At 38.5% G+C, this 25,170-nt stretch overlaps 1 protein-coding gene across 3 annotated transcripts in view; it reads left to right on the plus strand.

The window, feature by feature from the left end:
- The first annotated feature begins 962 nt into the window (after nt 1-962).
- The window catches only part of clmna (calmin a), a 58,266-nt gene continuing 34,058 nt past the window's right edge, over nt 963-25,170 (plus strand). The window contains exons 1-3 of one of the 3 annotated variants that reach the window (XM_061968994.1): nt 963-1,195; nt 1,288-1,389; nt 21,355-21,416. In XM_061968994.1, coding sequence (XP_061824978.1) covers nt 1,305-1,389; nt 21,355-21,416 — 147 coding nt within the window. In that variant the 5' untranslated portion in view covers nt 963-1,195; nt 1,288-1,304. Of the gene's footprint in view, nt 1,196-1,287; nt 1,390-21,354; nt 21,417-25,170 lie in introns of those variants that run through there. The other 2 variants (XM_061968995.1, XM_061968996.1) reach the window with 2 other exon arrangements.

Consider the following 25,170-nt stretch of genomic DNA (forward strand, 5'->3'; position numbering starts at 1 on the left):
CTCCCGAAAACCTCCCGGGACAAATATTCTCCCGAAAATCTCCCGATTTTCAGCCGGAGCTGGAGGGGGCGTGGCCTCCAGCTCCGGACCTGAGTGAGGACAGCCTTTTTTCACGACGGGAGGACAACAGGGTGACAAGAACTAAATCATCCAGACTAGAGATAAATTGTATTATTATGTTTATCTTACCTAAAAACAAATATATTTATTAATTAAAAAAAAACAAAAAACGAAATACATTTTTACTATATTTTGCTAAAAACATCAAAATTAATTGTATTTTTAAATGTATTTTTTCTGACTCCTTATTACATCCAGCCATAGAATTATACATTAAAATAAACATATTTGAAATAATTAATTTTAAATTATCATAATAATTCATTTAAAATGACCATATTTAATTATTAAAATAATTGCTTGTTTATCAACAACTTTAGCATTTTATTCATTACATTTTGAAGCTCTCAGAAGCCAAGTTATGTTATATTCCTTAATATTTATTTATGCAAGTTTGAAGTATCAATTATCTAAACACAGTTTTGTTTGCATATTTTCAGGATGGAGATATATATATATACATATATGAAATACTAAATTCTAGCTGTCAATATACTCCTCCCCTCTTAACCACGCCCTGCCCCACTCCTGACCAGGCCCCCCGCCACCCACCTCCCGAAATCGGAGAGTTCAAGGTTGGCAAGTATGACATATGTACTGCACTAAAATACTTCATCTCGTTTGGGCCTTGTATTTGAGATGCTTTCATGGATTCATGTGAGTCCTTGCAGCTCCAAATTCCACCAAAACAGTGCCAGTGTGTGCCTTTTAAAAACATGTTTGCTAAACTTGTATCCTGTTTAATATTTAATCTCTGACGTCACGCAGCCCCCACCTGCTCCACAGCGAGAGAGATAGAAGAGGGCGTGGCTTGAGACACGGTTCCCCGCCCACACAGGAAGTCTCAGCCAGGTGCTGGTGGTCGTCATCTTCTCCGACGACATGATGGTCATTTCTCCACTGAGCCGTCGGACGGAAGCACATATTTATATCATTTTTTTAAATTAAATATGTATATCAAGATGTTATGATACACATCATGGCTGCCGACTGAACCGGACGCTTCCCGCCATCTCATCCTTTCATGTCTGCGTGTCGGTGCGCCGGACAATAGGACGCAGGCTCTCTCCAAGCTGTGGGTGATTTTTTTTGGACTTCATTTCACTTTATTTGGGACTTTGCTGCGTACTTTGTGGGCTTACTTTGTTGGCTTTGTGCTTCCCGCAGAGGCTCCGCGGCGTGTGATGGCTGCTCACGAATGGAAGGACTGGTTCGAACGGGAGGAATTGATCGGACAGATAAGCGACATGCGAGTCCAGAACCTCCAAGGTACGGACCGGCCTTCAAAAAGACGCTAAATATATAAATATAAGTGTCTAGTACATTATAGGTAATTGTTTCTATGTCCTAAGTTGTACTACATTCAAAATACACATATACATGCTTCACATACAAGTACATGTACTACATAGATTGTACTTCATACACAATGTTTTGAAAAACTACGTTTTTACTATTAAATATGTTTATCATTACATTTATTGTATTACATAATATTGAAGTATTTACATACATATACAAACCCCGTTTCCATATGAGTTGGGAAATTGTGTTAGATGTAAATATAAACGGAATACAATGATTTGCAAATCCTTTTCTTATTTGTATTTGACTTTATTAAATGTATTTATATTATCATTTAGTGCAGCCGGGCCGGAGCAGGAGGGGATAGAAAGAGAGAAAAAAAGAAGACAGAGGGGGAAATTGTGGGGACAAGAGGGGGATTAGAGAGAGAGACAAAAACAACAACAGCAAACAACAACAATAGAGCAACATCAGCAAATACGACATGTACAAATATGATGGTAAAAGTAATAGCAAATAAGCAGTTAGCGAAAAATAATACAGAAATGACAATGAGCATTATTACACTACAAATGGATCAATACAAATACCAATAGAAATAGCGCTATTGATAATGAACAATATCAATAATTTACCTTCATTATCAACAATACAGTTGTTTAAATGCAACAATACATATACGTAATGATAACTTGAGATACGAAAGAATGCAGAAAAATGGAGGGGGAGAAAGAGAAGCAACCTACATTAACCTTGTAGATTGTTATAGTCACAATAGGTTAAGCTTTGTCAGTGTGCCATGTGTTACACCCAGTTTACCCTAGGGCAACAACGTTAATATATGTTTGATGAAACGTGATTATGTGCATGAGTGTAAGTATGCATATGTGCTTGTATATGTACAGAATGTGTATATGTGTTTGTACAGTGAATGTATATGTACAGAATGTGTATATGTGTTTGTACAGTGAATGTATATGTACAGAGTGTGTATATGTGTTTGTACAGTAAGTGTATATGTACAGTATGTGTATGTTTGTATATTGAACGTGCGTGTGGATGTACGAACTTTAGGTATGTAAATATGTACTGTATTTGTGTATGTATGTGGGAGCGTAGGTACCTATGTACGTATGTGAGCATATGCAAATCCTTTTCAACCCATATTCAGTTGAATGCACTACAAAGACAACATATTTGATGTTCAAACTTATAAACTCTATTAACTTAGAATTAGATGGCTGCAACATGTGCCAAAGTAGTTGGGAAAGGGGCATGTTCACTGTGTTACATGGCCTTTCCTTTTAACAACACTCAGTAAACGTTATGGGAACTGAGGAGACACATTTTTGAAGCTTCTCAGGTGGAATTCTTTCCCATTCTTGCTTGATGTACAGCTTAAGTTGTTCAACAGTCCGGGGGTCTCCGTTGTGGTATTTTAGGCTTCTTAATGCGCCACACATTTTCAATGGGAGACAGGTCTGGACTACAGGCAGGCCAGTCTAATACCCACATTCTTTTACTATGAAGCCACGTTGATGTAACACGTGGCTTGGCATTGTCTTGCTGAAATAAGCAGGGGCGTCCTTGGTAACGTTGCTTGGATGGCAACATATGTTGCTCCAAAACCTGTATGTACCTTTCAGCATTAATGTTGTCTTCACAGATGTGTAAGTTACCCATGTCTTGGGCACTAATACACCCCCATACCATCACAGATGCTGGCTTTTCAACTTTGCGCCTATAACAATCCGGATGGTTATTTTCCTCTTTGGTCCAGAGGACACGACGTCCACAGTTTCCAAAAACAATTTGAAATGTGGACTCGTCAGACCACAGAACACTTTTCCACTTTGTATCAGTCCATCTTAGATGAGCTCAGGCCCAGCGAAGCCGACGGCGTTTCTGGGTGTTGTTGATAAACGGTTTTCGCCTTGCATAGGAGAGTTTTAACTTGCACTTACAGATGTAGCGACCAACTGTAGTTACTGGCAGTGGGTTTCTGAAGTGTTCCTGAGCCCATGTGGTGATATCCTTTACACACTGATGTCGCTTGTTGATGCAGTACAGCCTGAGGGATCGAAGGTCACGGGCTTAGCTGCTTACGTGCAATGATTTCTCCAGATTCTCTGAACCCTTTGATGATATTACGGACCGTAGATGGTGAAATCCCTAAATTCCTTGCAATAGCTGGTTGAGAAAGGTTTTTCTTAAACTGTTCAACAATTTGCTTACGCATTTGTTGACAAAGTGGTGACCCTCGCTCCATCCTTGTGAATGACTGAGCATTTCATGGAATGTACTTTTATACCCAATCATGGCACCCACCTGTTCCCAATTAGCCTGCACACCTGTGGAATGTTCCAAATAAGTCTTTGATGAGCATTCCTCAACTTTATCAGTATTTATTGCCACCTTTCCCAACTTCTTTGTCACGTGTTGCTGGCATCAAATTCTAAAGTTAATGATTATTTGCAAAAAAAAATGTTTATCAGTTTGAACATCATATATGTTGTCTTTGTAGCATATTCAACTGAATATGGGTTGAAAAGGATTTGCAAATCATTGTATTCCGTTTATATTTACATCTAACACAATTTCCCAACTCATATGGAAACGGGGTTTGTATATCATTTAATTCATATTGAGGTATTTAGATGATTTATGATTAGGCTGTAGTTATATTAAATAACATTGAAGCATTATTTACTATTGCAATTATTGCATAATGTTATAGTATTAAAAGCTTGTTAATATTACATAATAATGAATTATTGAAATATATTTATTACTTTTAATACGTAATAAAGTATTTAAATATAGTTATATATTACATATTAGCAAATTATTTAAAAGTATTTATTATATGACATAATATTGTAATATTCAAATATATTCATTATTCCATTTATTACACAATATTTAACTATTTAAATACATTTATTACAAAATATTTAAGTATTTCGTTGTATCAATCAAATATATGTATATAGCCCTTAATCATGTATCATTACAATTTTTTTGACAGTACGTAATACTGAGGTATTTAAAGATATTGTTAGATTTATTATTTGCATATATTTGTCATTACATGTATTATATTATATAATATTGAATTTTCTAAACATATATTAATCATTACACCATGATAAACATTCTGAACGTATTTCATCCATCCATTCTTTCATTCTCAAAATAATATCTCATCATATGAAATATAACTTACTTCACCAATTATTATTTATTTAATTATTTTTATTGTGATTACTTATGGGGTATATTGTGAATAAATTGAGAACAGGAAGTGAACAAAAGTTTTAGCAACTGTTATGTAAAAGAAAAGGGGTAGGATTAAAGAAGCTCTGCTTCTTCCTACTCCTTTTCGAACATGTTGAAAAGAGGAACTGGAAATTGTGATGTATCATGTTGTATGCTTGCATGTTCGAAATAAACTCAAACTCAACTCAACTTATATTACACTTTATTGAGGTAGTTCAATATATTTATTATATTACATCATATAATAATAATATATTAATACATTTATTACACAATATTAAAGTTTTTATTACAGTATTTCATGATATGTATCATTACGTCATATTACATAATATGTAAGTATTTAAATATATTTGTTATTAAATAATATTTAATTATTTAAATATATTTGTCATTACATTTATTATATTACATTTTATTGAGGTAGTTAAATATATTGTATTTTTTTATTAAATAGTATTGAATTATTTAAATATATTCATTATACTCCATGTAGTTATCCATACATATAATATATTACATAATATGAAAGTATTTAAATAGCTGTATTATTATATTTGTCACATAATGTTGAATTGTTTAAATATATATACACACATTATATATGTGTATACATTTATATATGTAAATATGTGTGTGTATACTGTATGTATATATAATATCATGTTTGTATGTGTGTGTATATTTATATATGTGTATATATTTATAATTATTGAAGACGGTCTGCTATCACTCGTTCCTGAAGCCAAGTGTACGACACATTGTGGCAATAAGAAGCTTCTAAGACAAATTCCCAGTTGGCAGACTTTTGAGTGGGGTGTGATTTTCAAGCCTAGTTGTGTGTGTGCTGATATTTGCTGGGTTGTCTGAATACTTTGCATTAGTTTTCGGCGATACTAGAAATGTCGATATCGATCCAATAGCAAGTAATTGCAAAGGCAGCATTGATCATACCAATGCTGATACTTCAACATTTCAATTTCACTGAGTGAATACATTTTTGATCACAATTACAATCATACATATCCCAGGATGTTGGTTTAACATATCAATAAAATATTTGTTTTAATTCTTATTATTCGGTCTAATTTAAATCCTTTGATTTTTGCCCTAAAAACACCTCCTGTGTTAGTAAACAATAGCAAAAACAACACAAGACTTTGTGGGAATAACAAATATCGATCTAACCACTGTAGTATCGACTATACTGATACTATACCTACTATCCTTATTAATATCGATATTTGTAGCCATCTGCTTACCTCGGTTCACATTCAAGAGCTCTAGTTTAGCAGTTAGCAATTAGCATGTCCTACGGTGCGCAGTGTATCATGTTTAGCTATTCCTTGTCCTCCAGTGATAAGTGTAAGAAACAAAGTTTGTTTGCTACTATGGAGGCGAGGATTGCTGACCTACAAGTGCTGTTGCACTGTGGTGGGAGGTTAGCCGCTAGCTTACTGGCAACAATGCGACATTACTTTGAGGACGCGTTCATTCGCTTGTTGCTGTTGCTGTCTAATTTGCGGTTGAACCTGGTTGCACAAAATCATTGAAATTGCCACAAAAGCACAAGAACTGAGACCTACTAGAATTGTAGCCATGTTTACATCAGTTCAGGGACTCATTTGGTTCACATTAGAATGTTATTTTTTTTTGTAATGTTAATGACTATATAAAAAGATACAATTTACCAAAAAATCAGAAATAGGAACATAGCCGAAGTATAGATTATCACTGGAGGAATACAGGACAAGGAACAGCTTAACATGCTACACTACACACCATAGGAAGATACCATCAGCCATGTCAGGTTTGAACGCTGATGACATCTATTAAACAAGACCAGAAGCAAGGAGTCAAACAGAGACAGAATTAAATAAGGCTCAATGAGGAGAGCGCGTACACCCGTACCCTTGTACAGTGTTCCACCACGCCCTGACGAAAGATTGTACGCCTCCCCTTTTATTTGGACATTCCCTGATTACATGGCAACAGCTGTTTCTAAGGGAGGGGGGTCGTAAACAGCCATCGCCTTTGGTTACAAAACAGTTCAAAGAAAAGGTCGTAAAACAGTTCAAAGAAGAGGTGCCTGGAGCTTGGGCAGGTACTGCTTCCACTCCGCTTTGTAGATCAAGACAAAATTTACAATAGAAGAAAGAAACCGACGCCTTCATGTCGCTTCCCATCGTACACAGTGGAGTTTTACAAGCCTTCTGCTTGGTAGGATCAAAGACAGCTTTTGTCCTCTCGCAGGGCGAGCTGAACTCAATGTAACACAAAGTTTTGTGATAACTTAAATACAATTATTCTGACAATAACCGCTAAGCTAGAGCTCTTGAATGTAACCAGAGGTGGCCGACAGTAGCAATGCCAAGTATAGTATCAGTACATGGTCGATACTACAGTGATTAGATCAATATTTTTAAGCATCACAAAATATATATATTTTTCCCATTGTTGTTATTGTTTAAAAACTCAGGGGTACTTATAGGGCAACAACCAATGGATTTATTCAGAGCAAATAGTAGTTTTTTTAAATGGATCATTCCGGACTTACCCTCACAACACCTTGGCGCCTCCCAAAGGGCTCCTTGGGCATGCTAAAAATAGATTCTGTTGACTAGATCGGGCTTCTATATAGCCCAGGGATGGTACAAATTATATTTGTGGCTGCATTTTTCCACAACATCACAAAACACTACAGGTTGGAGTATTTGATGCATTGAGTGGACAGGAAATGAGTGTCTCCATCGTGACAGCCAGCGTAGTTCACGGAAAATCCCTAATTTGATCTGGTCTGTACCACTTTGGCACGTAATAGAGCACGCGCAACACGCTCACTAATAGTACACGCACTTTTATAGCTTGCACACGCTATTTATTGCTCGTTATTTGGGATCTTAGTAAATAATTTAAACCAATTCCTTGTGGTCTAGATCAGTGTTTTCCAACCTTTTTTGAGCCAAGGCACATTTTTTCCGTTGAAAAAATGCGGAGGCACACCACCAGCAGAAATCATTAAAAAACAAAACTCAGTTAACAGTAAAAAGTAATTGTCGCAATTGTTGGATATGACTTTAAAGCATAACCAAGCATGCATCAATATAGCTCTTGTCTCAAAGTAGGTGTACTGTCATGACCTGTCACATCACACTGTGACTTATTTTGAGTTTTTTGCTGTTTTCCTGTGTGTAGTGTTTTAGTTTTTGACTTGCGCTCCTATTTTGGTGTTTTTTTTCTCTCTTTTTGGTATTTTCCTGTAGCAGTTTCATGTCTTCCTTTGAGCGATATTTCCCACATCCACTTTGTTTTAGCAATCAAGAATATTTCAGTTGTTTTTATCATTCTTTGTGGGGACATTGTTGATTGTCATGTCATGTTTGGATGTACATTGTGGACGCTCTCTTTGCTCCACAGTAAGTCTTTGCTGTCGTCCAGCATTCTGGTTTAGTTTAATTAGTAGCCAGTTCAGTTTTAGTTTTGTTCTGCATAGCCTTCCCTAAGCTTCAATACCTTTTCTTAGGGGCAATCACCTTTTGTTTATTTTTGGTGTAAGCATTAGACACCTTTTTACCTGCACACTGCCTCCCGCTGTTTCCGACACCTACAAAGCAATTAGCTACCTGCTGCCACCTACTGATATGGAAGAGTATAACATAGTTACTCTGCCGAGCAGGAGACAGCACAGACACTCAACAACAACACATAATTTGCAGACTATAATTACTGGTTTGCAAAAAATATTTTTAACCCAAATAGGTGAAATTAGATAATCTCCCACGGCACACCAGACTGTATCTCACGGCACACTAGTGTGCCGCGGCACAGTGGTTGAAAAACACTGGTCTAGATCAATGTTTTTCAACCACTGTGCCGTGAGATATTGTCTGGTGTGCCGTGGGAAATTATGCAACTTCACCTAATTGGTCCAAAAAATATATTTTGCAAAAATCAATAATTGTAATAATGTGCCGTTGTCTAGTGTCTGTGTTGTGTATAGCTTGACAGGGTAACCATGTAATATTCCATATAAGTAGGTGGCAGCAGGTAGTTCATTGCTTTGTAGAAGTCGGAACTGCACTGGCTACAAAAGTAAACAAAAACAGAATGCTGGACGACAGCAAAAACTTACAGCGTGTGGAGCAGAGACGGCGTCCACAAAGGACGTACATGACATGACAATCATCAATGTCCCCACAAAGAAGGATAGCGTACGCACAACTTAAATAGTCTTGATTGCGAAAACAAAGCAGGTGCGGGCTATAGCATTCAAAGGAAGGCGTGAAGCTGCTACAGGAGAACACCAACAAAACACGAAGGGTCACCAAAATAACAGCGCAAGACAGGACCGAAAGCACAACCCACAGGAAACAACAACAAACTCAAAATAAGGCACGACAACCTGGTGGAGTTTCATTTTTTAACCTTTTCTGCTGGTGGTGTGCCTCTGTATTTTTTTATGAAAAAATTTTGCCTTTGCTTAAAAAAGGTTGAAAAACACTGATCTAGATCAGTGGTTCTCAGACTTTTTTTTTTTTACCAAGTACCACCTCAGAAAACACTTGGCTCTCCAAGTACCACCATAATGACCAACATTAAAATACAGTAGCATAGTAGGCCTAAGTATTAATTGAAAACAAGGCAGATGTTTTATTAAACAAGTTGATTTAAGTAAGTCGGACATGTTTCCAGTGAGGGTTGGTCTCCGCCAAGGCTGCCCTTTGTCACCGATTCTGTTCATAACTTTTATGGACAGAATTTCTAGGCGCAGTCAAGGCGTTGAGGGGATCTGGTTTGGTGGCTGCAGGATTAGGCCTCTGCTTTTTGCAGATGATGTGGTCCTGATGGCTTCATCTGGCCAGGATCTTCAGCTCTCACTGGATCGGTTCGCAGCTGAGTGTGAAGCGACTGGGATGAGAATCAGCACCTCCAAGTCCGAGTCCATGGTTCTCGCCCGGAAAAGGGTGGAGTGCCATCTCCGGGTTGGGGAGGAGATCTTGCCCCAAGTGGAGGAGTTCAAGTACCTCGGAGTCTTGTTCACGAGTGAGGGAAGAGTGGATCGTGAGATCGACAGGCGGATCGGTGCGGCGTCTTTAGTAATGCGGACGCTGTATCGATCCGTTGTGGTGAAGAAGGAGCTGAGCCGGAAGGCAAAGCTCTCAATTTACCGGTCGATCTACGTTCCCATCCTCACCTATGGTCATGAGCTTTGGGTTATGACCGAAAGGACAAGATCACGGGTACAAGCGGCCGAAATGAGTTTCCTCCGCCGGGTGGCGGGGCTCTCCCTTAGAGATAGGGGAGCTCAAAGTAAAGCCGCTGCTCCTCCACATGGAGAGGAGCCAGATGAGGTGGTTCGGGCATCTGGTCAGGATGCCACCCGAACGCCTCCCTAGGGAGGTGTTTAGGGCACATCCGACCGGTAGGAGTCCGCGGGGAAGACCCAGGACACGTTGGGAAGACTATGTCTCCCGGCTGGCCTGGGAACGCCTCGGGGTCCCACAGGAGGAGCTGGGCGAAGTGGCTGGGGAGAGGGAAGTCTGGGCTTCCCTGCTTAGGCTGCTGCCCCCGCGACCCAACCTCGGATAAGCGGAAGAAGATGGATGGATGGATGGAGAAGAATGTATGTGTATTATTCATATGACTACTGTATTTTTCAGTTTTTGACTTTTGTGTGTGAGGCCCTACTTAAGGTTCAATTCAATTTATAAATTAGGCCATCTAGTTAAGATAAATGTTGTGATGGTTGATAAAATAATAAAGTAATGACAATCAGTGTCGGACGTATTGCACTCGAAGGGTAATATTGCACAGTAGGGTATTGGGGTAGGACAGGGGTGCTCACACTTTTTCTGCAGGCGAACTACTTTTCAATTGATCAAGTCGTGGGGATCTACCTCATTCATATATATAATTTATATTTACTTATTTATTAAATATATGTTTTTGTTAACAAGTTAAAGGTGTTTAATGATAATGCAAGCATGTTTAACACATATAGTTAATACATTAAAGGTGTTTAATGATAATACAAGTATGTTTAATACATATAGTTAATATTGTTAACAAGTTAAAGGTGTTTAAAGATAATGCAAGCATGTTTAACACATATAGTTAATATTGTTAACAAGTTAAAGGTGGTTAAAAATAATACAAGCATGTTTAACACAAATAGTTAATATTGTTAACAACTTAAAGGTTCTTAAAGATAAAACAAGCATGTTTAACACATATAGTTAATATTGTTAACAACTTAAAGGTGGTTAAAGATAATACAAGCATGTTTAACACATATAGTTGATATTGTTAATAAGTTAAAAGTGTTTAAAGATAATACAAGCATGTTTAACACATATAGATTCCTTTCTTTCATGAAGACAAGAATATAAATTGGTGTATTACCTGATTCTGATGACTTGCATTGATTGGAATCAGACAGTGGTGATGATAACGTCCGCATTTTCGAATGGAGGAGAAAAAAAGTCCTCCTTTCTGTCCAATACCACATGAAAGTGGTTGGTTTTTGGCATCTTATTTGTCCAGCTTCCGTACTCCTTTGTATACACTTTACAAGAAATACATTGTCGGCAAACTCCGTAGCTTGCTAGCTTGTGCACGCCAGCTTTCTGAGACTCTTATTTTGGTAGCGCAGGCAGGATGAAGCAGAGCTTTTATTGTGCAACTGTGCAGTCGGTCTTTGGAGTTTTGACAACAGGTACGGCGCCAGAGTCTGTTGAAATAAAGTGTTTCTCGCCTTCCAGTCGGTAATTTTAATGAGCTGGCAGCAGCCAGCGTCATCTCAGAAGACCCTCGGGTGCCGTGAATGTCAATCAAGTGACGAAAGTGATGTCATAGTGAAGATTTATGATCGCTCATTTTTAGGACTATTTTTTTAATGCCTGGCTGGTGATCGACTGACACACCCTCCGAGATCGACCGGTAGATCGCGATCGACGTAATGAGCACCCCTGGGGTAGGATATTGTATAGGGGTGAATAATTTATTATATAAGTTTATGTTCAGGATGGTGACAGCTGTGGGAAAGAATATAATTAAAATATAATACATTTATATAACAAATATAATTTGTTTGGGGGTTGATTGTGAGACGCTAGAATCCCTACAACGTCCTGAGAACATGGCAGGAATCGTGATTAAAGGAGATAAAGTTCCTCCAGGGCTTCATTGAAGTGGGCCGTGTGTTTTCTTGCAGTTGGTAAGTAACCGTTTCCATGGGAACACAAAACCATGAGTCATGTTGAAGACGGAGCTCTGTCGGTGTGTGCTAGTAAAATGATGCATATTTCTATCCCGTCAAGTTAGCGTTTTCTGTTGTTTTTTTTTTTATGGCACCTTTAGGAATGTTAGCAAACATACCATAAAATCTGTCAAACTACTGTGTGTCCACTCGGGAGTTCCCTCGAAACTTCTCCACATTCTTTTCGGCGCACCAGCGCCACCTTTTTCTGTTCAGCACAGACACGGTGCCCAAGTGTTGTTTGCTGCCAGCCTGTGCAGCCTTCATGGAGTCATGTGACGCGCAGCATGGCGGCGGGGAGAGCAGCAAGCTTTGAAACAATGGCCCAAGGGTTCTTACATAATGAAGAGACAGAGAGAGAGAGAGAGAGAGGCAGCTCGTTTCCCTCGGCTTTTACTGCGTCGCAGTGCCGGAGCTGAATGTTCCCACATCCCACACAGCGAGCTGCCTTCTTGTGCTCTGTTGCTGCTTTTTTTTTCCAACGGGGAAATAAACACTCCACATTTTAAATGCAGTTTCACACGCAGTATCATTTTATTCAGTCAGAAGTATTTGCTTTCTATTGGCAAGTTGTGAACGATACTACTTTGGTTTTGCAGTAGCTCTGGTCCATATGGTAATGCAGTGATGTTGCGAGGTACACGTCCTGCATTCTTGACGCATCTGAAAGAAGGCCTCAAATTTTAACTTTTTAAGGTCAAGGCAAGTGTTGCCTTTAAGGAGGGCTCACGTTTTAGGGCACCAAGGCAAACAAAAAAGTTGAAAGGGCACCAAGGCAAACATTTTCTTTCGAGGCATATATATATATATTAGGGCTGCAACTAACGATTAATTTGATAATCGATTAATCTGTCGATTATCACTTCAAATAATAATCGGATAAAAGAGACAAACTACGTTTCTATCCTTTCCAGTATTTTATTGGAAAAAAACATACTGGCACCATACTTATTTTGATTATTGTTTCTCAGCTGTTTGTACATGTTGCAGTTTATAAATAAAGGTTTATTTAAAAAAAAACAAAAAAAATAAATAAATACTTTTTTTTTTAAATAAAATAAAATTGCCTCTGCGCATAACATAGATCCAACGATTCGATGACTAAATTAAGCGCCAACTATTTTTATAATCGATTTTAATCGATTAGTTGTTGCAGCCCTAATATATACAGGTAAAAGCCAGTAAATTAGAATATTTTGAAAAACTTGATTTATTTCAGTAATTGCATTCAAAAGGTGTAACTTGTACATTATATTTATTCATTGCACACAGACTGATGCATTCAAATGTTTATTTCATTTAATTTTGATGATTTGAAGTGGCAACAAATGAAAATCCAAAATTCCGTGTGTCACAAAATTAGAATATTGTGCAGATCAGCAGATGACATGGCACCCCAAACCATCACTGATGGTGGAAACTTTACACTAGACTTCAGGCAACGTGGATCCTGTGCCTCTCCTGTCTTCCTCCAGACTCTGGGACCTCGATTTCCAAAGGAAATGCAAAATTTGCATGGTTGGGTGATGGTTTGGGGTGCCATGTCATCTGCTGGTGTCGGTCCACTCTGTTTCCTGAGATCCAGGGTCAACGCAGCCGTCTACCAGCAAGTTTTAGAGCACTTCATGCTTCCTGCTGCTGACCTGCTCTATGGAGATGGAGATTTCAAGTTCCAACAGGACTTGGCGCCTGCACACAGCGCAAAATCTACCCGTGCCTGGTTTACGGACCATGGTATTTCTGTTCTAAATTGGCCCGCCAACTCCCCTGACCTTAGCCCCATAGAAAATCTGTGGGGTATTGTGAAAAGGAAGATGCAGAATGCCAGACCCAAAAACGCAGAAGAGTTGAAGGCCACTATCAGAGCAACCTGGGCTCTCATAACACCTGAGCAGTGCCAGAAACTCATGGACTCCATGCCACGCCGCATTAACGCAGTAATTGAGGCAAAAGGAGCTCCAACCAAGTATTGAGTATTGTACATGCTCATATTTTTCATTTTCATACTTTTCAGTTGGCCAACATTTCTAAAAATCCCTTTTTTGTATTAGCCTTAAGTAATATTCTAATTTTGTGACACACGGAATTTTGGATTTTCATTTGTTGCCACTTCAAATCATCAAAATTAAATGAAATAAACATTTGAATGCATCAGTCTGTGTGCAATGAATAAATATAATGTACAAGTTACACCTTTTGAATGCAATTACTGAAATAAATCAAGTTTTTCAAAATATTCTAATTTACTGGCTTTTACCTGTGTGTGTATATATATATATATATATATATATATATATATATATATTATGCAATTAATTTAGTCATCGAGTCGTTGGATCTATGCCATGCGCAGAGGCTACTTTTTTATTTGTATTTTTTTTAATTATTATTATTTTATTTTTATTTTTATAAACCTTTATTTATACACTGCAACATTTACAAACAGCTGAGAAACAATTATCAAAATACGTATGGTGCCAGTATGCTGTTTTTTTTTTCCAATAAAATACTGGAAAGGATAGAAATGTAGTTGGTATCTTTTATCCGATTATCAATCGATAAATCGAAGTAATAATCGACAGATTAATCGATTATAAATTAGTTGTTAGTTGCAGCCCTAATATATATATATATATATATATATATATATATATATATATATAGTTTAGTAAGTATACATTGTTTTAGTTACCGTAAATTCAGGACTATGAGCCGCTACTTTTTTCCTACATTTAGAAACGTGGGGTTTGTGAGACGAGTGGCTAATTTATGGATTTTTCTTTGCTTAAATAAAACAAAAAATATTTTATATAAAAAAAAAAAAAACTCGATGTTTTATTGTTTGTGCTTTGGCGTCATCTTTTGTATGACTTTGCTCACTGCAGGTCCTTCCATTTACCGGCAGTGTATTATTATTTTTTTTAACCGTAGTGCCGTTCAGTCTTCTAGCCGTCCATAGCGTTTCTACTCTTATGGATTCTTCATTTATCACTCCAAGCAACGTTTGCAAGTTTTGCAGCATAACTTAAACTGTTAATACTTACTAAACCGTCCCATGTGTGACGTCTAAAGGAGTGTTTTCATTATTGTATTATTAAAGTGCAACGGCATCCTTTTTGGGTTGTTTCATTTTCATTAAATTCCTCAGTAAACTCACCAAGACGTCACCGTGGAGTTATGGAGTCAGTTTAGTTGATCGAAGAGGTAGCTTCTGCAGCTAGTGGGTCCATGACAATGGCTTCTGTTTTGTTTGATCAGCCGTTTTACTGCCACGTTACAGGCACGCTTTGGAAAAAATTAAGGCATGTAATCATTTATAGAACCTTACTGTGTAAACAACACATTTTGCAATGCATATATCTGCAGTGAGGCTAACTTATGGAAAAAACATATTTTTCTTCTCAAATTTAGTAAGTGCGGCTTAGATCCTGGTGCGCTCTGTAGTCCAGGAGTAATGAATGAAGAATCCTTTCGAGCAGAAACGCTACAGACGGTTATTCTTCCGGTTCAAGGCAAGAAAACGGCTTTGTCAAGCCGCAGCACCGGCAGTGAGCAAACTCGTTCAAAAGATGGTGTCATAACACAAACAATAACAAACCTTTTTAGTGTCTTTGTCAGTGTTTTATGAAAACTATTTGTTGTATAGAAACACGACCGTTAGCGAAGAAAAATCCATAAATTTGCCGCACAGTTTTATAGGTCGCAGGGTTAAAGACAATGGAAAAAAAGTAGCAGCTTATGGTTTGGAAAATAAGATAAATAAGATATAAATGTAACTTCAGCAATGAATGGTTAGTTATTATTTATAGATGTAACCTGGGCAATGATAAGTCAGGTATAAAACAATGCAGTGTAAGAGTGTGGGCTGAGGCGCCACGTCTTTCTGTGGAGGAGGAGATGTTACATGGCGATGTCATGTAAGTGTCGACCATTAGAGCATTTCAGCGTTGCTCTCTCTCACTTCTTCAAAAATGCCATATCCATGTGTCCACAAGTGTCATCTTGTCATAAAAATAAGGATGCTTCTGATGGTTACTGTTAGAGATGTCCGATAATATGGGACTGCCGATATTATCGGCAGATATCGTAAATTATCGGTATCTGTTTCAAAAAGTAAAATGTATGACTTTTTAAAACGGTACGGAGTGGTACACGGACGTAGGGAGAAGTACAGAGCAGTTGCGTCTCCCTGTCATACTTGCCAACCCTCCCGATTTTCCTGGGAGAATCCCGAATTTCAGTGCCCCTCCCGAAAATCTCCCGGGGCAGCCATTCTCCCGAATTTCTCCCGATTTCCACCCAGACAACAATATTGGGGGCGTGCCTTAAAGGCACTGCCTTTGCGTGCCGGCCCAATCACATAATATATACAGCTTTTCACACACACACAAGTGAATGCAAGCATACTTGGTCAACAGCCATACAGGTCACACTGAGGGTGGCCGTATAAACAACTTTACCACTGTTACAAATATGCGCCACACAGTGAACCCACACCAAACAAGAATGACAAACACATTTCGGGAGAACATCCGCACCGTAACACAACATAAACGCAACAGAACAAATACCCAGAACCCCTTTGCATCACTAACTCTTCCGGGACGCTACAATATACACCCCCTGCTACCCCCCTATACACCTCAACCCCGCCCCGCCCACCTCAACCTCCTCATGCTCTCTTAGAAAGAGCATGTCCCAAATTCCAAGCTGCTGTTTTGATGCATGTTAAAACAATAATGCTCTTTGTGACTTCAATAATAAATATGGCAGTGCCATGTTGGCATTTTTTTCCATAACTTGAGTTGATTTATTTTGGAAAATCTTGTTAAATTGTTTAATGCATCCAGCGGGGCATCGCAACAAAATTAGGCATAATAATGTGTTAATTCCACGACTGTATATATCGGTATCGGTTGATATCGGAATCGGTAATTAAGAGTTGGACAATATCGGATATCTGCAAAAAAAGCCATTATCGGACATCTCTAGTTACTGTATATGTGAAAGTATACATGTTGATGCTGAACGTGGAAATGAACTTTGAATTTAAAAAAAGGATACATTTAAATCTTTGCAAAGATGTTGTGGAAGCCCTAAATCTTACCTAGTGATGGGTTAACCTTAGTGCAAAGCCTAAACTACAGCAAAGTAATAAAGCTTTTTGTCAGGGGAAAAAAACACTCCATCCATCCATTTGCTATGGCTTATCCTGTTCAGGATGTGTTTGACACAACTGTGTTAAGTGTTTTTAGGATTGATTTAGTACGGGAGACGGATTACATCCGACTGTCTGATAGCCAGTCCATCCGACTATTTGGCCCAGTTGTGTGAAATGGGAAGAAATATAGCACAGTTGCTAATAAAAACACTGTAGTTATGGAAATATTACTTTCCAAATTGCAAAATAATGATTTCCAATATCTTTGAGCGGCTTAGTGCATCAAAGCCGTGGTCGTTTCCATCAAGCTAAAAATACCTCTGCTCTGGTAATAGGGTCAGTACCTCCTCGGAGCCGTAATGATGTAAGCCTGGATTTGCTCATTTTTTGTCTTAATTTGGTGATGGAGGCTGTTTTATGAGATGCGGGTGGTTGACTTTGTATTCGCCGCTGGGGAAAAGCTGCCTTGAGAGGGTTAACAGTGAAGCCAGCAGAGCACCCAGGAGTCTCAGCACGCAGAGTTTCTAAAATTACGCTCTCAGGTTGACCCGCAGCTCTCGGGGCTTTCGAAAAAAAACAACAACCACCCACCAGATCTCCATTTCTTTTACCGTCCAGTCTTCTCGTTTTTGTTTTTCTCTTTGTAATGAGAGGAGTTGTATGAAATCATACTTCAAAAATGTTTATCTATCCCCTTTTATGAACTTGGTGCTTTGACCCGTGAGATTTGTTCTTGTTATCCCCAGATGTTCAGTGAGAGTACCAGTTTATTTACACCGAAAATAACCCTTTGAGGAGCTGTTGATTTCTGTAATCTGTTGGCATGCAGGAAGCCTTTGAATGTCAGCATTTCTTGAGCACTACGTGTACCATTTTCTGAATATGAACGATTGTCTCAGTCCAGGTTCCCCACCTTTTTCCTTAAGTCAGCTAAAGCCTGAAGCGTTTTTTTGGAGATTTTATCAGATCGTTTAGAGCAGGGGTCGGCAACCCGCGGCTCCGGATCACTCTGATGCGGCTCAGCTGCATACTTGCCGACCCTCCCGATTTTCCCGGGATTTCGGTGCCTCTCGCAGAAAACTCCCAGGATTGATATTCTCCGATTTTCACCCTGACAATAATAATAAGAGCGTGCCATGATGGTACAGCATTTAGCACCCTCCACAATTTGTACAAACTGCATGCCAGCCCAGTCTTTTGTTGTATGCATCTTCTACTTGAACACGCAAGTGACAGCAAGGCATACTTGGTCAACAGCCACACAGGTTACACTGACGGTGGCCATATAAAACAACTTTAAGACTCTTACTAATAATGCGCCACACTTTGAACCAAAACCAAACAAGAATGACAAACACATTTCGGGAGAACATCTACACCTTAACACAACATAAACACAACAGAACAAATACCCAGAATCCCATGCAGCCCTGACTCTTCCAGGCTCCATTATACACCCCTGCTACCACCAAACCCCGCCCCCACCCCAACCCTGCTCCCCCCCTCCGTGCGTCAGTTGAGGTGGGCGGAGTTTGGTAGCGGGGGTGTATAATGTAGCCCGGAAGAGTTAGGGCTGCATGGGATTCTGGGTATTTGTTCTGTTGTGTTTATGTTGTGTTACGGTGTAGATGTTCTCCCGAAATGTGTTTGTCATTCTTGTTTGGTGTGGGTTCACAGTGTGGCGCATTATTAGTAAGAGTGTTAAAGTTTTTTATACCGCCACCGTCAGTGTAACCTGCGTGGTTGTTGAGCAAGTATGCCTTGCTGTCACTTAAGTGAGCAAGCAGAAGCCCCATACAACGTATGGCTGGGCCGGCACGGTGGTAGTAGTGGGCATTGAATGCTGTACCATCACGGCACGTTCGAGAGAACAGTTGCCCCTAAATTCGAAGTCTGCCGGAAAAATCGGGAGGTTCGACATGTATGACGCTGTCAAACGCCATTCACGTAAAACTCGCGGATTGCACTAACATTCAATTTTCATATTAAGGTGTGGGCTGCGTGTCTGAGACCCTTGTTTTATACAAAGCACAAAAACAACTTTGTATGCAGTGTTATTTCATTTTTAATTTCAAAAGATTTTTGTGGCTCCCATTGTTTTCTTTAATTTGTGAAACTGGTCAAAATGGCTCTTTGAGTAGTAAAGGTTGCCGACCCCTGGTTTAGAGAAAGTGCAAGATGTGCACTATTTTTTTGTAACACAGAGACATAAAGTAAAAACAAGGTAATAATTTGTATTTTATAGAGGGTAATACACTCAACAAAAATACAAACACAGGACTAGTTTTTGCCTCCATTTCCCTAGACCCGAACTCAAAGATGAAAATAAAAATTATTTGCACTCAAAAGTTCAATTTCTCTCAGATTTTGTTAACAAATCTGTGTCAGCGTACAGTTTTACTGTATTAGAGGTATTTTATTTTCTATGCCAGAAGCCGTAGAAGGTGCAAAATATTTGGATGACATAAGGATTCAAATAAGTATGAATGTCAGTGTTTCCCCCAGAAAATTTGTTAGTTAAGGTGGTGACTCTCCAGGAGGAGGGGACCGAGGAAGGGGGTGAGTGGGTGTAACTCGGCCTGTCGCCATCACGTCTCCACCTTGTTGCTGCTACCACAGCCTGGGGGGGCAATAGACTACAGACTGTGGTGACGTAAGCCTGCAACCTTTGGTTGTGTTTTCCGCTCCATTTGCTGAATGGCGATATACGATAAATATCTAGATATTTTTTCCGTAAAGTAAAAACAAAACAGTCCTAGTTACCTGAGATACTAAAATAATGACTTACAAAGTCAAATTAATGACTTACTGTAAGTAAGCGTTTGCAATAAGTGTTTGAAAAAAAGAGTTAAAAGTGGGGCTACATGCTGACATATGCTCAACTTATCATGCTTAATTTATTACAGCATTTGGGAAGCCTGGAGTTGATTTTTATTATGTAAATGTTATATTTTTTATCAACATGTGATAGCAGGGACCCTGCCATTCAAAACTAGGCTGCTACATTACTAATGATTAATGTAACTATAGATGAAAAAAATAGTACAATAGCAATAGGAGAGACTATTCATCCCTGAACAACATGAAGTTCATGTAGGCTTTATGATGCAGTTACATTATTATATCAACTATCAGAGACAGCTTCAGGAAACTCTTCTTTTAACATAATGTCCTTTTTTGCTGCTTCAACACAGCTCAATCAACACAGAAAAAGGTAAAGTGAAATAACTTAGTTGTTAACTGTAGGTCAATAATGCTTGTCTTTCTCTCAGAAAGACAGGACTTTGCTGTCCGAAACACACGCGCACACACACACAGTAAGCTAACGTTACGCTAAAAGCTAATTAGCCTTCACCTCAAGGACTGCGAGGGAGCTGAGCTGCCGCTTATGTTTCTACAACGTCAACGGGCTCATAGTGATTTTACTAGTAGTTGACTTGGAAGAGTTTATTATAATTTGGGGAGAGTCCGCTGCCTTCTGCTTACCTTTCTGCTCACTCCACCGAAGGAGCACTGACTCCATGCACTCTGAATACGCACTGCTGATTGGCTGTTACATGCACTCTGAATACGCACTGCTGATTGGCTGTGCGTCTAACCAATCAGATGGTTCTGTGGGTGGGACAATGCTGGGTGCTGTGTAGAGTACTGACAGAGGCAGAACTAAGCGGAGCAGCTTGTTAAGACTTTAGTTTAGGCAGTGGCTCTTTGTTGTTTAGGCGGCCGCCTTAACAACAAAGCGCTGCGGGAAACCCTGAATGTTATCAGAAAAATAGCAAAGTAAGGACATAATTATCAGAGTGATGTGGCGTCGGCCAAGTAGCTTTACTACTGAATAGACGGCTGGTCCATCCATCCATTTTCTACCGCTTATTCCCTTTGGGGTCGCGGGGGCGCTGGAGCCTATCTCAGCTACAATCGGGCGGAAGGCGGGGTACACCCTGGACAAGTCGCCACCTCATCACAGGGCCAACACAGATAGACAGACAACATTCACACTCACATCCACACACTAGGGCCAATTTAGTGTTGCCAATCAACTTATCATATGAAATAAATGTTATAATACATGTTTACAATGTTGAAACCTGCGATGCACCAAGTAGTAAGAAAAAAAAATGTTTAAACATTTTTTTGTTTTGTTTTAAAATATTGAGGGGGTATGAAAAAGTTCAACTTACAGACTGCATCATTTTCATCAAATATTTGTTCTCCTTTTTCTATGTTGCAGTAGAGAGACAAATGGTTCAGAAGAGGACTTTTACCCGATGGATAAATCTGCATTTAAAAAAGGTTTGTTCACGTCTTCACAATGAATGATCGCATCAAAAGTCATGGTTGTGGTCCGATGACCAAAATACTATCACACACACACTACAAACACCTTTTTTAAAATCATCATTTAATATCACATCAATCAGCGTATGTTGAAGTGGACAACAATGAACAAAATGTGGTTTTCTATAATTAAGTAATACCTACACTCTAGGGTTGTACGGTACTTGTATAGTACCACGATTAGGGATGTCCCGATCCAGGTTTTTGCACTTCCGATCCGATATTGTTTTTTGCATTTCCGATCCGATACCGATACTGACCGATACCGATACTGGCCTATCCGAGCATGTATTAAAGTTATTTAGCCTACTTAGTTGTCAGAATCATGTTGAAAAGGGTTTTAGTACTCTTGATAACAACTAGCCAGCTGAATTAGGTGAGTTTGAATAATACACAATGGTTGGTAACAAGAAACTGACCTGTTTATTCAAGGATAAACACAAAATAGACAAAATTATACATGACAAACAGAAATGGCATCATTGAACTAGGGCTGGGCGATATGGCCTTTTTTTAATATTGCGATATTTTAAGGCCATATTGCGATACACAATATATATCTCGATATTTTGCCTTAGCCTTGAATGAACACTTGATGCATATAATCACAGCAGTATGATGATTCTATGTGTTTTGATTGATTGATTGAGACTTTTATTAGTAGGTTGCACAGTGAAGTACATATTCCGTACAATTGACCACTAAATGGTAACACCCCAATAAGTTTTTCAACTTGTTTAAGTCGGGGTCCACTTAAATTGATTCATGATACAGATATATACTATCAGATATATACTATCATCATAATACAGTCATCACACAAGATAATCACATTGAATTATTTACATTATTTATAATCCAGGGTGTGGAGGGGGGCGCCGGATGTAAGTGTCAAAAAGACAGCCAAAAGAGTTTGATATGAGTATAAATATAAAGTTAAAATATAGGGTAGAAATGCACCCATTTGCAGGAAATGTAGTCTTGATTTTGAACATTTTCTTTCAAGGCTTGCATGTCTACATTAAAACATTCTTCTTCATACTGCATTAATATATGCTACTTTTAAACTTTCATGCAGAGAAGGAAATCACAACTAAAAAAATCACTAATTTTTTCATACGGTGTTGATGTGGACATTTTTGCTTCAGCATTTTGATGGTGTGGACGTGTGGCACCGAATGGAGATAAGCGTCTCGACAGACGTCACAATATTTGAACAATGATGACGAAAACTGTTTTCTCTGTCGTGTCCGTGTGTTGAAAATTGTTATGCGCTTATTTTTTTATTAGATTTTGTGCGTGGCATAGATTTGCTATGTGCAGAGGAGGTTTAAACAGTGCGCAATTGCACAGGCGAGCATAGCCATAATAATATATTCTAATTATGCTTATTTTCCAGTTGATTATTTTCCAGCAGAGCATCTTTGTATTTACAATGTTCGTGTACTTTGTGTTTGTTCTCCAAGAGAGTGAGTCAGGGCCAGCTGAGCATCTTATCAAGCCCTTTTGTCTTTGCACACAAAGAGCTTCTCTTCTTTTGGCCGTTAGACAAATCTCTGACCTACTGATGTACAGTAATACACTTGTCTTCCATCTTTGCCCCCCACAGTAATTGTCAATGTTTTAAGTTTAAAGGTGAACTGCACTTTTTTTGGAATTTTGCCTATCATTCACAGTCCTTATCTAAGATAAGCACACATGTTTTTCTTTTTTATGCATTCTAACTCGTAAATAAAGGCTAGCAAAAGTCAGCTAACAATGGAGCCATTGGGATTCGCTTTATTCCGCTTATAAAGCACTCTAAAAAACTTTTACCGTATTTTTCGAACTATAAGTCGCAGTTTTTTCCATAGTTAGTAATAGTCGGGGGTGCGACTTATACTCAGGAGCGACTTATGTGTGAAATGATTAACACATTACTGTAAAATATCAAATAATATTATTTATCTCTTTCACGTAAGAGACTAGACGTATAAGATTTCATGGGATTTAGCGATTAGGAGTGACAGATTGTTTGGTAAACGTATAGCATGTTCTATATGTTATAGTTATTTGAATGACTCTTACCATAATATGTTACGTTAACACACCAGTTGGTTATTTATGCCTCATATAACGTACACTTATTCAGCCTGTTGTTCACTATTCTTTATTTATTTTAAATTGCCTTTCAAATGTCTATTCTTGGTGTTGGGTTTTATCAAATAAATTTCCCCCAAAAATGCGACTTATACTCCAGTGCGACTTATATATGTTTTTTTTCCTTCTTTATTATGCACTTTCAGCCGGTGCGACTTATAGTCCGGAGCGACTTATACTCCGAAAAATACGGTGTATACAAAACCCAAAACCAGTGAAGTTGGCACGTTGTGTAAATGGTAAATAAAAAGAGAATACAATGATTTGCAAATCCTTTTCAACTTATATTCAAGTGAATAAACTGCAACGACAAGATATTTAATGTTTGAACTGAGAAACTTTTTTTTTTTTCAAATAATCATTAACTTAGAATTTAATGGCAGCAACACATTGCAAAAAAGTTGGCACAGGGGCATTTTTACCACTGTGTTACATGGCCTTTCCTTTTAACAACACTCGGTAAACGTTTGGGAACTGAGGAGACCAAATTTTTAAACTTTTCAGGTGGAATTCTTTCCCATTCTTGCTTGATGTACAGCTTAAGTTGTTCAACAGTCCGGGGTCTCCGTTGTGGTATTTTAGGCTTCATAATGCGCCACACATTTTCAATAAGTGACAGGTCTGGACTACAGGCAGGCCAGTCTAGTACCCGCACTCTTTTAGTATGAAGCCACACTGTTGGCATGTGCATGGCTTGTCATTGTTTTGCTGAAATAAGCAGGGGCGTCCATGAAAAAGACGTTGCTTGGATGGCAACATATGTTGCTCCAAAACCTGTATGTACCTTTTTAGCAATAATGGTACATTCACAGATGTGTAAGTTACCCATGCCTTGGGCACTAATACACCCCCATACCATCACAGATGCTGTTTTTTGAACTTTGCGCCTAAAACAATCCGGATGGTTATTTTCCTCTTTGTTCCGGAGGACACGATGTCCTCAGTTTCCAAAAACAATTTGAAATGTGGACTCGTCAGACCACAGAACACTTTTAACAGTTTCCCGGTTTGAACGTTAAGTAATTTGTCTTTGCAGTCTATCAATTGAATATAGGTTAAAAAGGATTTGCAAATCATTGTATTCTGCTTTTATTTACGATTTACACAACGTGCCACCTTCACTGGTTTTGGGTTTTGTACATGTTGTAAGTATATATTTAATGTAGTGACAAGCACATTCATAATAACATGAATTATTGACGTATTTTACTCATTTTAAGCATACAGGGGCGTTTAAAGTCACTATTTCCTTCAACAACAACTAGTACTAATCATGGCAGATTTTAAGAGAGCTAACAAAGCCTACTTTCAGTGATGATACAAAACCAAAATATTTTTGAGCTACGGAGGATGAGCTACAAGCTTTAGAAGTTGTGTGATAAGCAGATCGGGCAAGTAGCAGTGTTGCTAAGTGCTGAACAAACAATTCAAACTACAAACATAATAAAACAATCACTTACTGTATGTTTGCTCTGACTGGGATGCCGAAGGATGCGATGTTCGTATTTTCTATTTGGATAAAGAATTAATCATAATCCACTCGGAGGTAAAATAATATAAAAAAAAGTGA

Source organism: Nerophis lumbriciformis, linkage group LG08, assembly GCF_033978685.3.
Source record: "Nerophis lumbriciformis linkage group LG08, RoL_Nlum_v2.1, whole genome shotgun sequence".
Classification (NCBI taxonomy): domain Eukaryota; kingdom Metazoa; phylum Chordata; class Actinopteri; order Syngnathiformes; family Syngnathidae; genus Nerophis; species Nerophis lumbriciformis.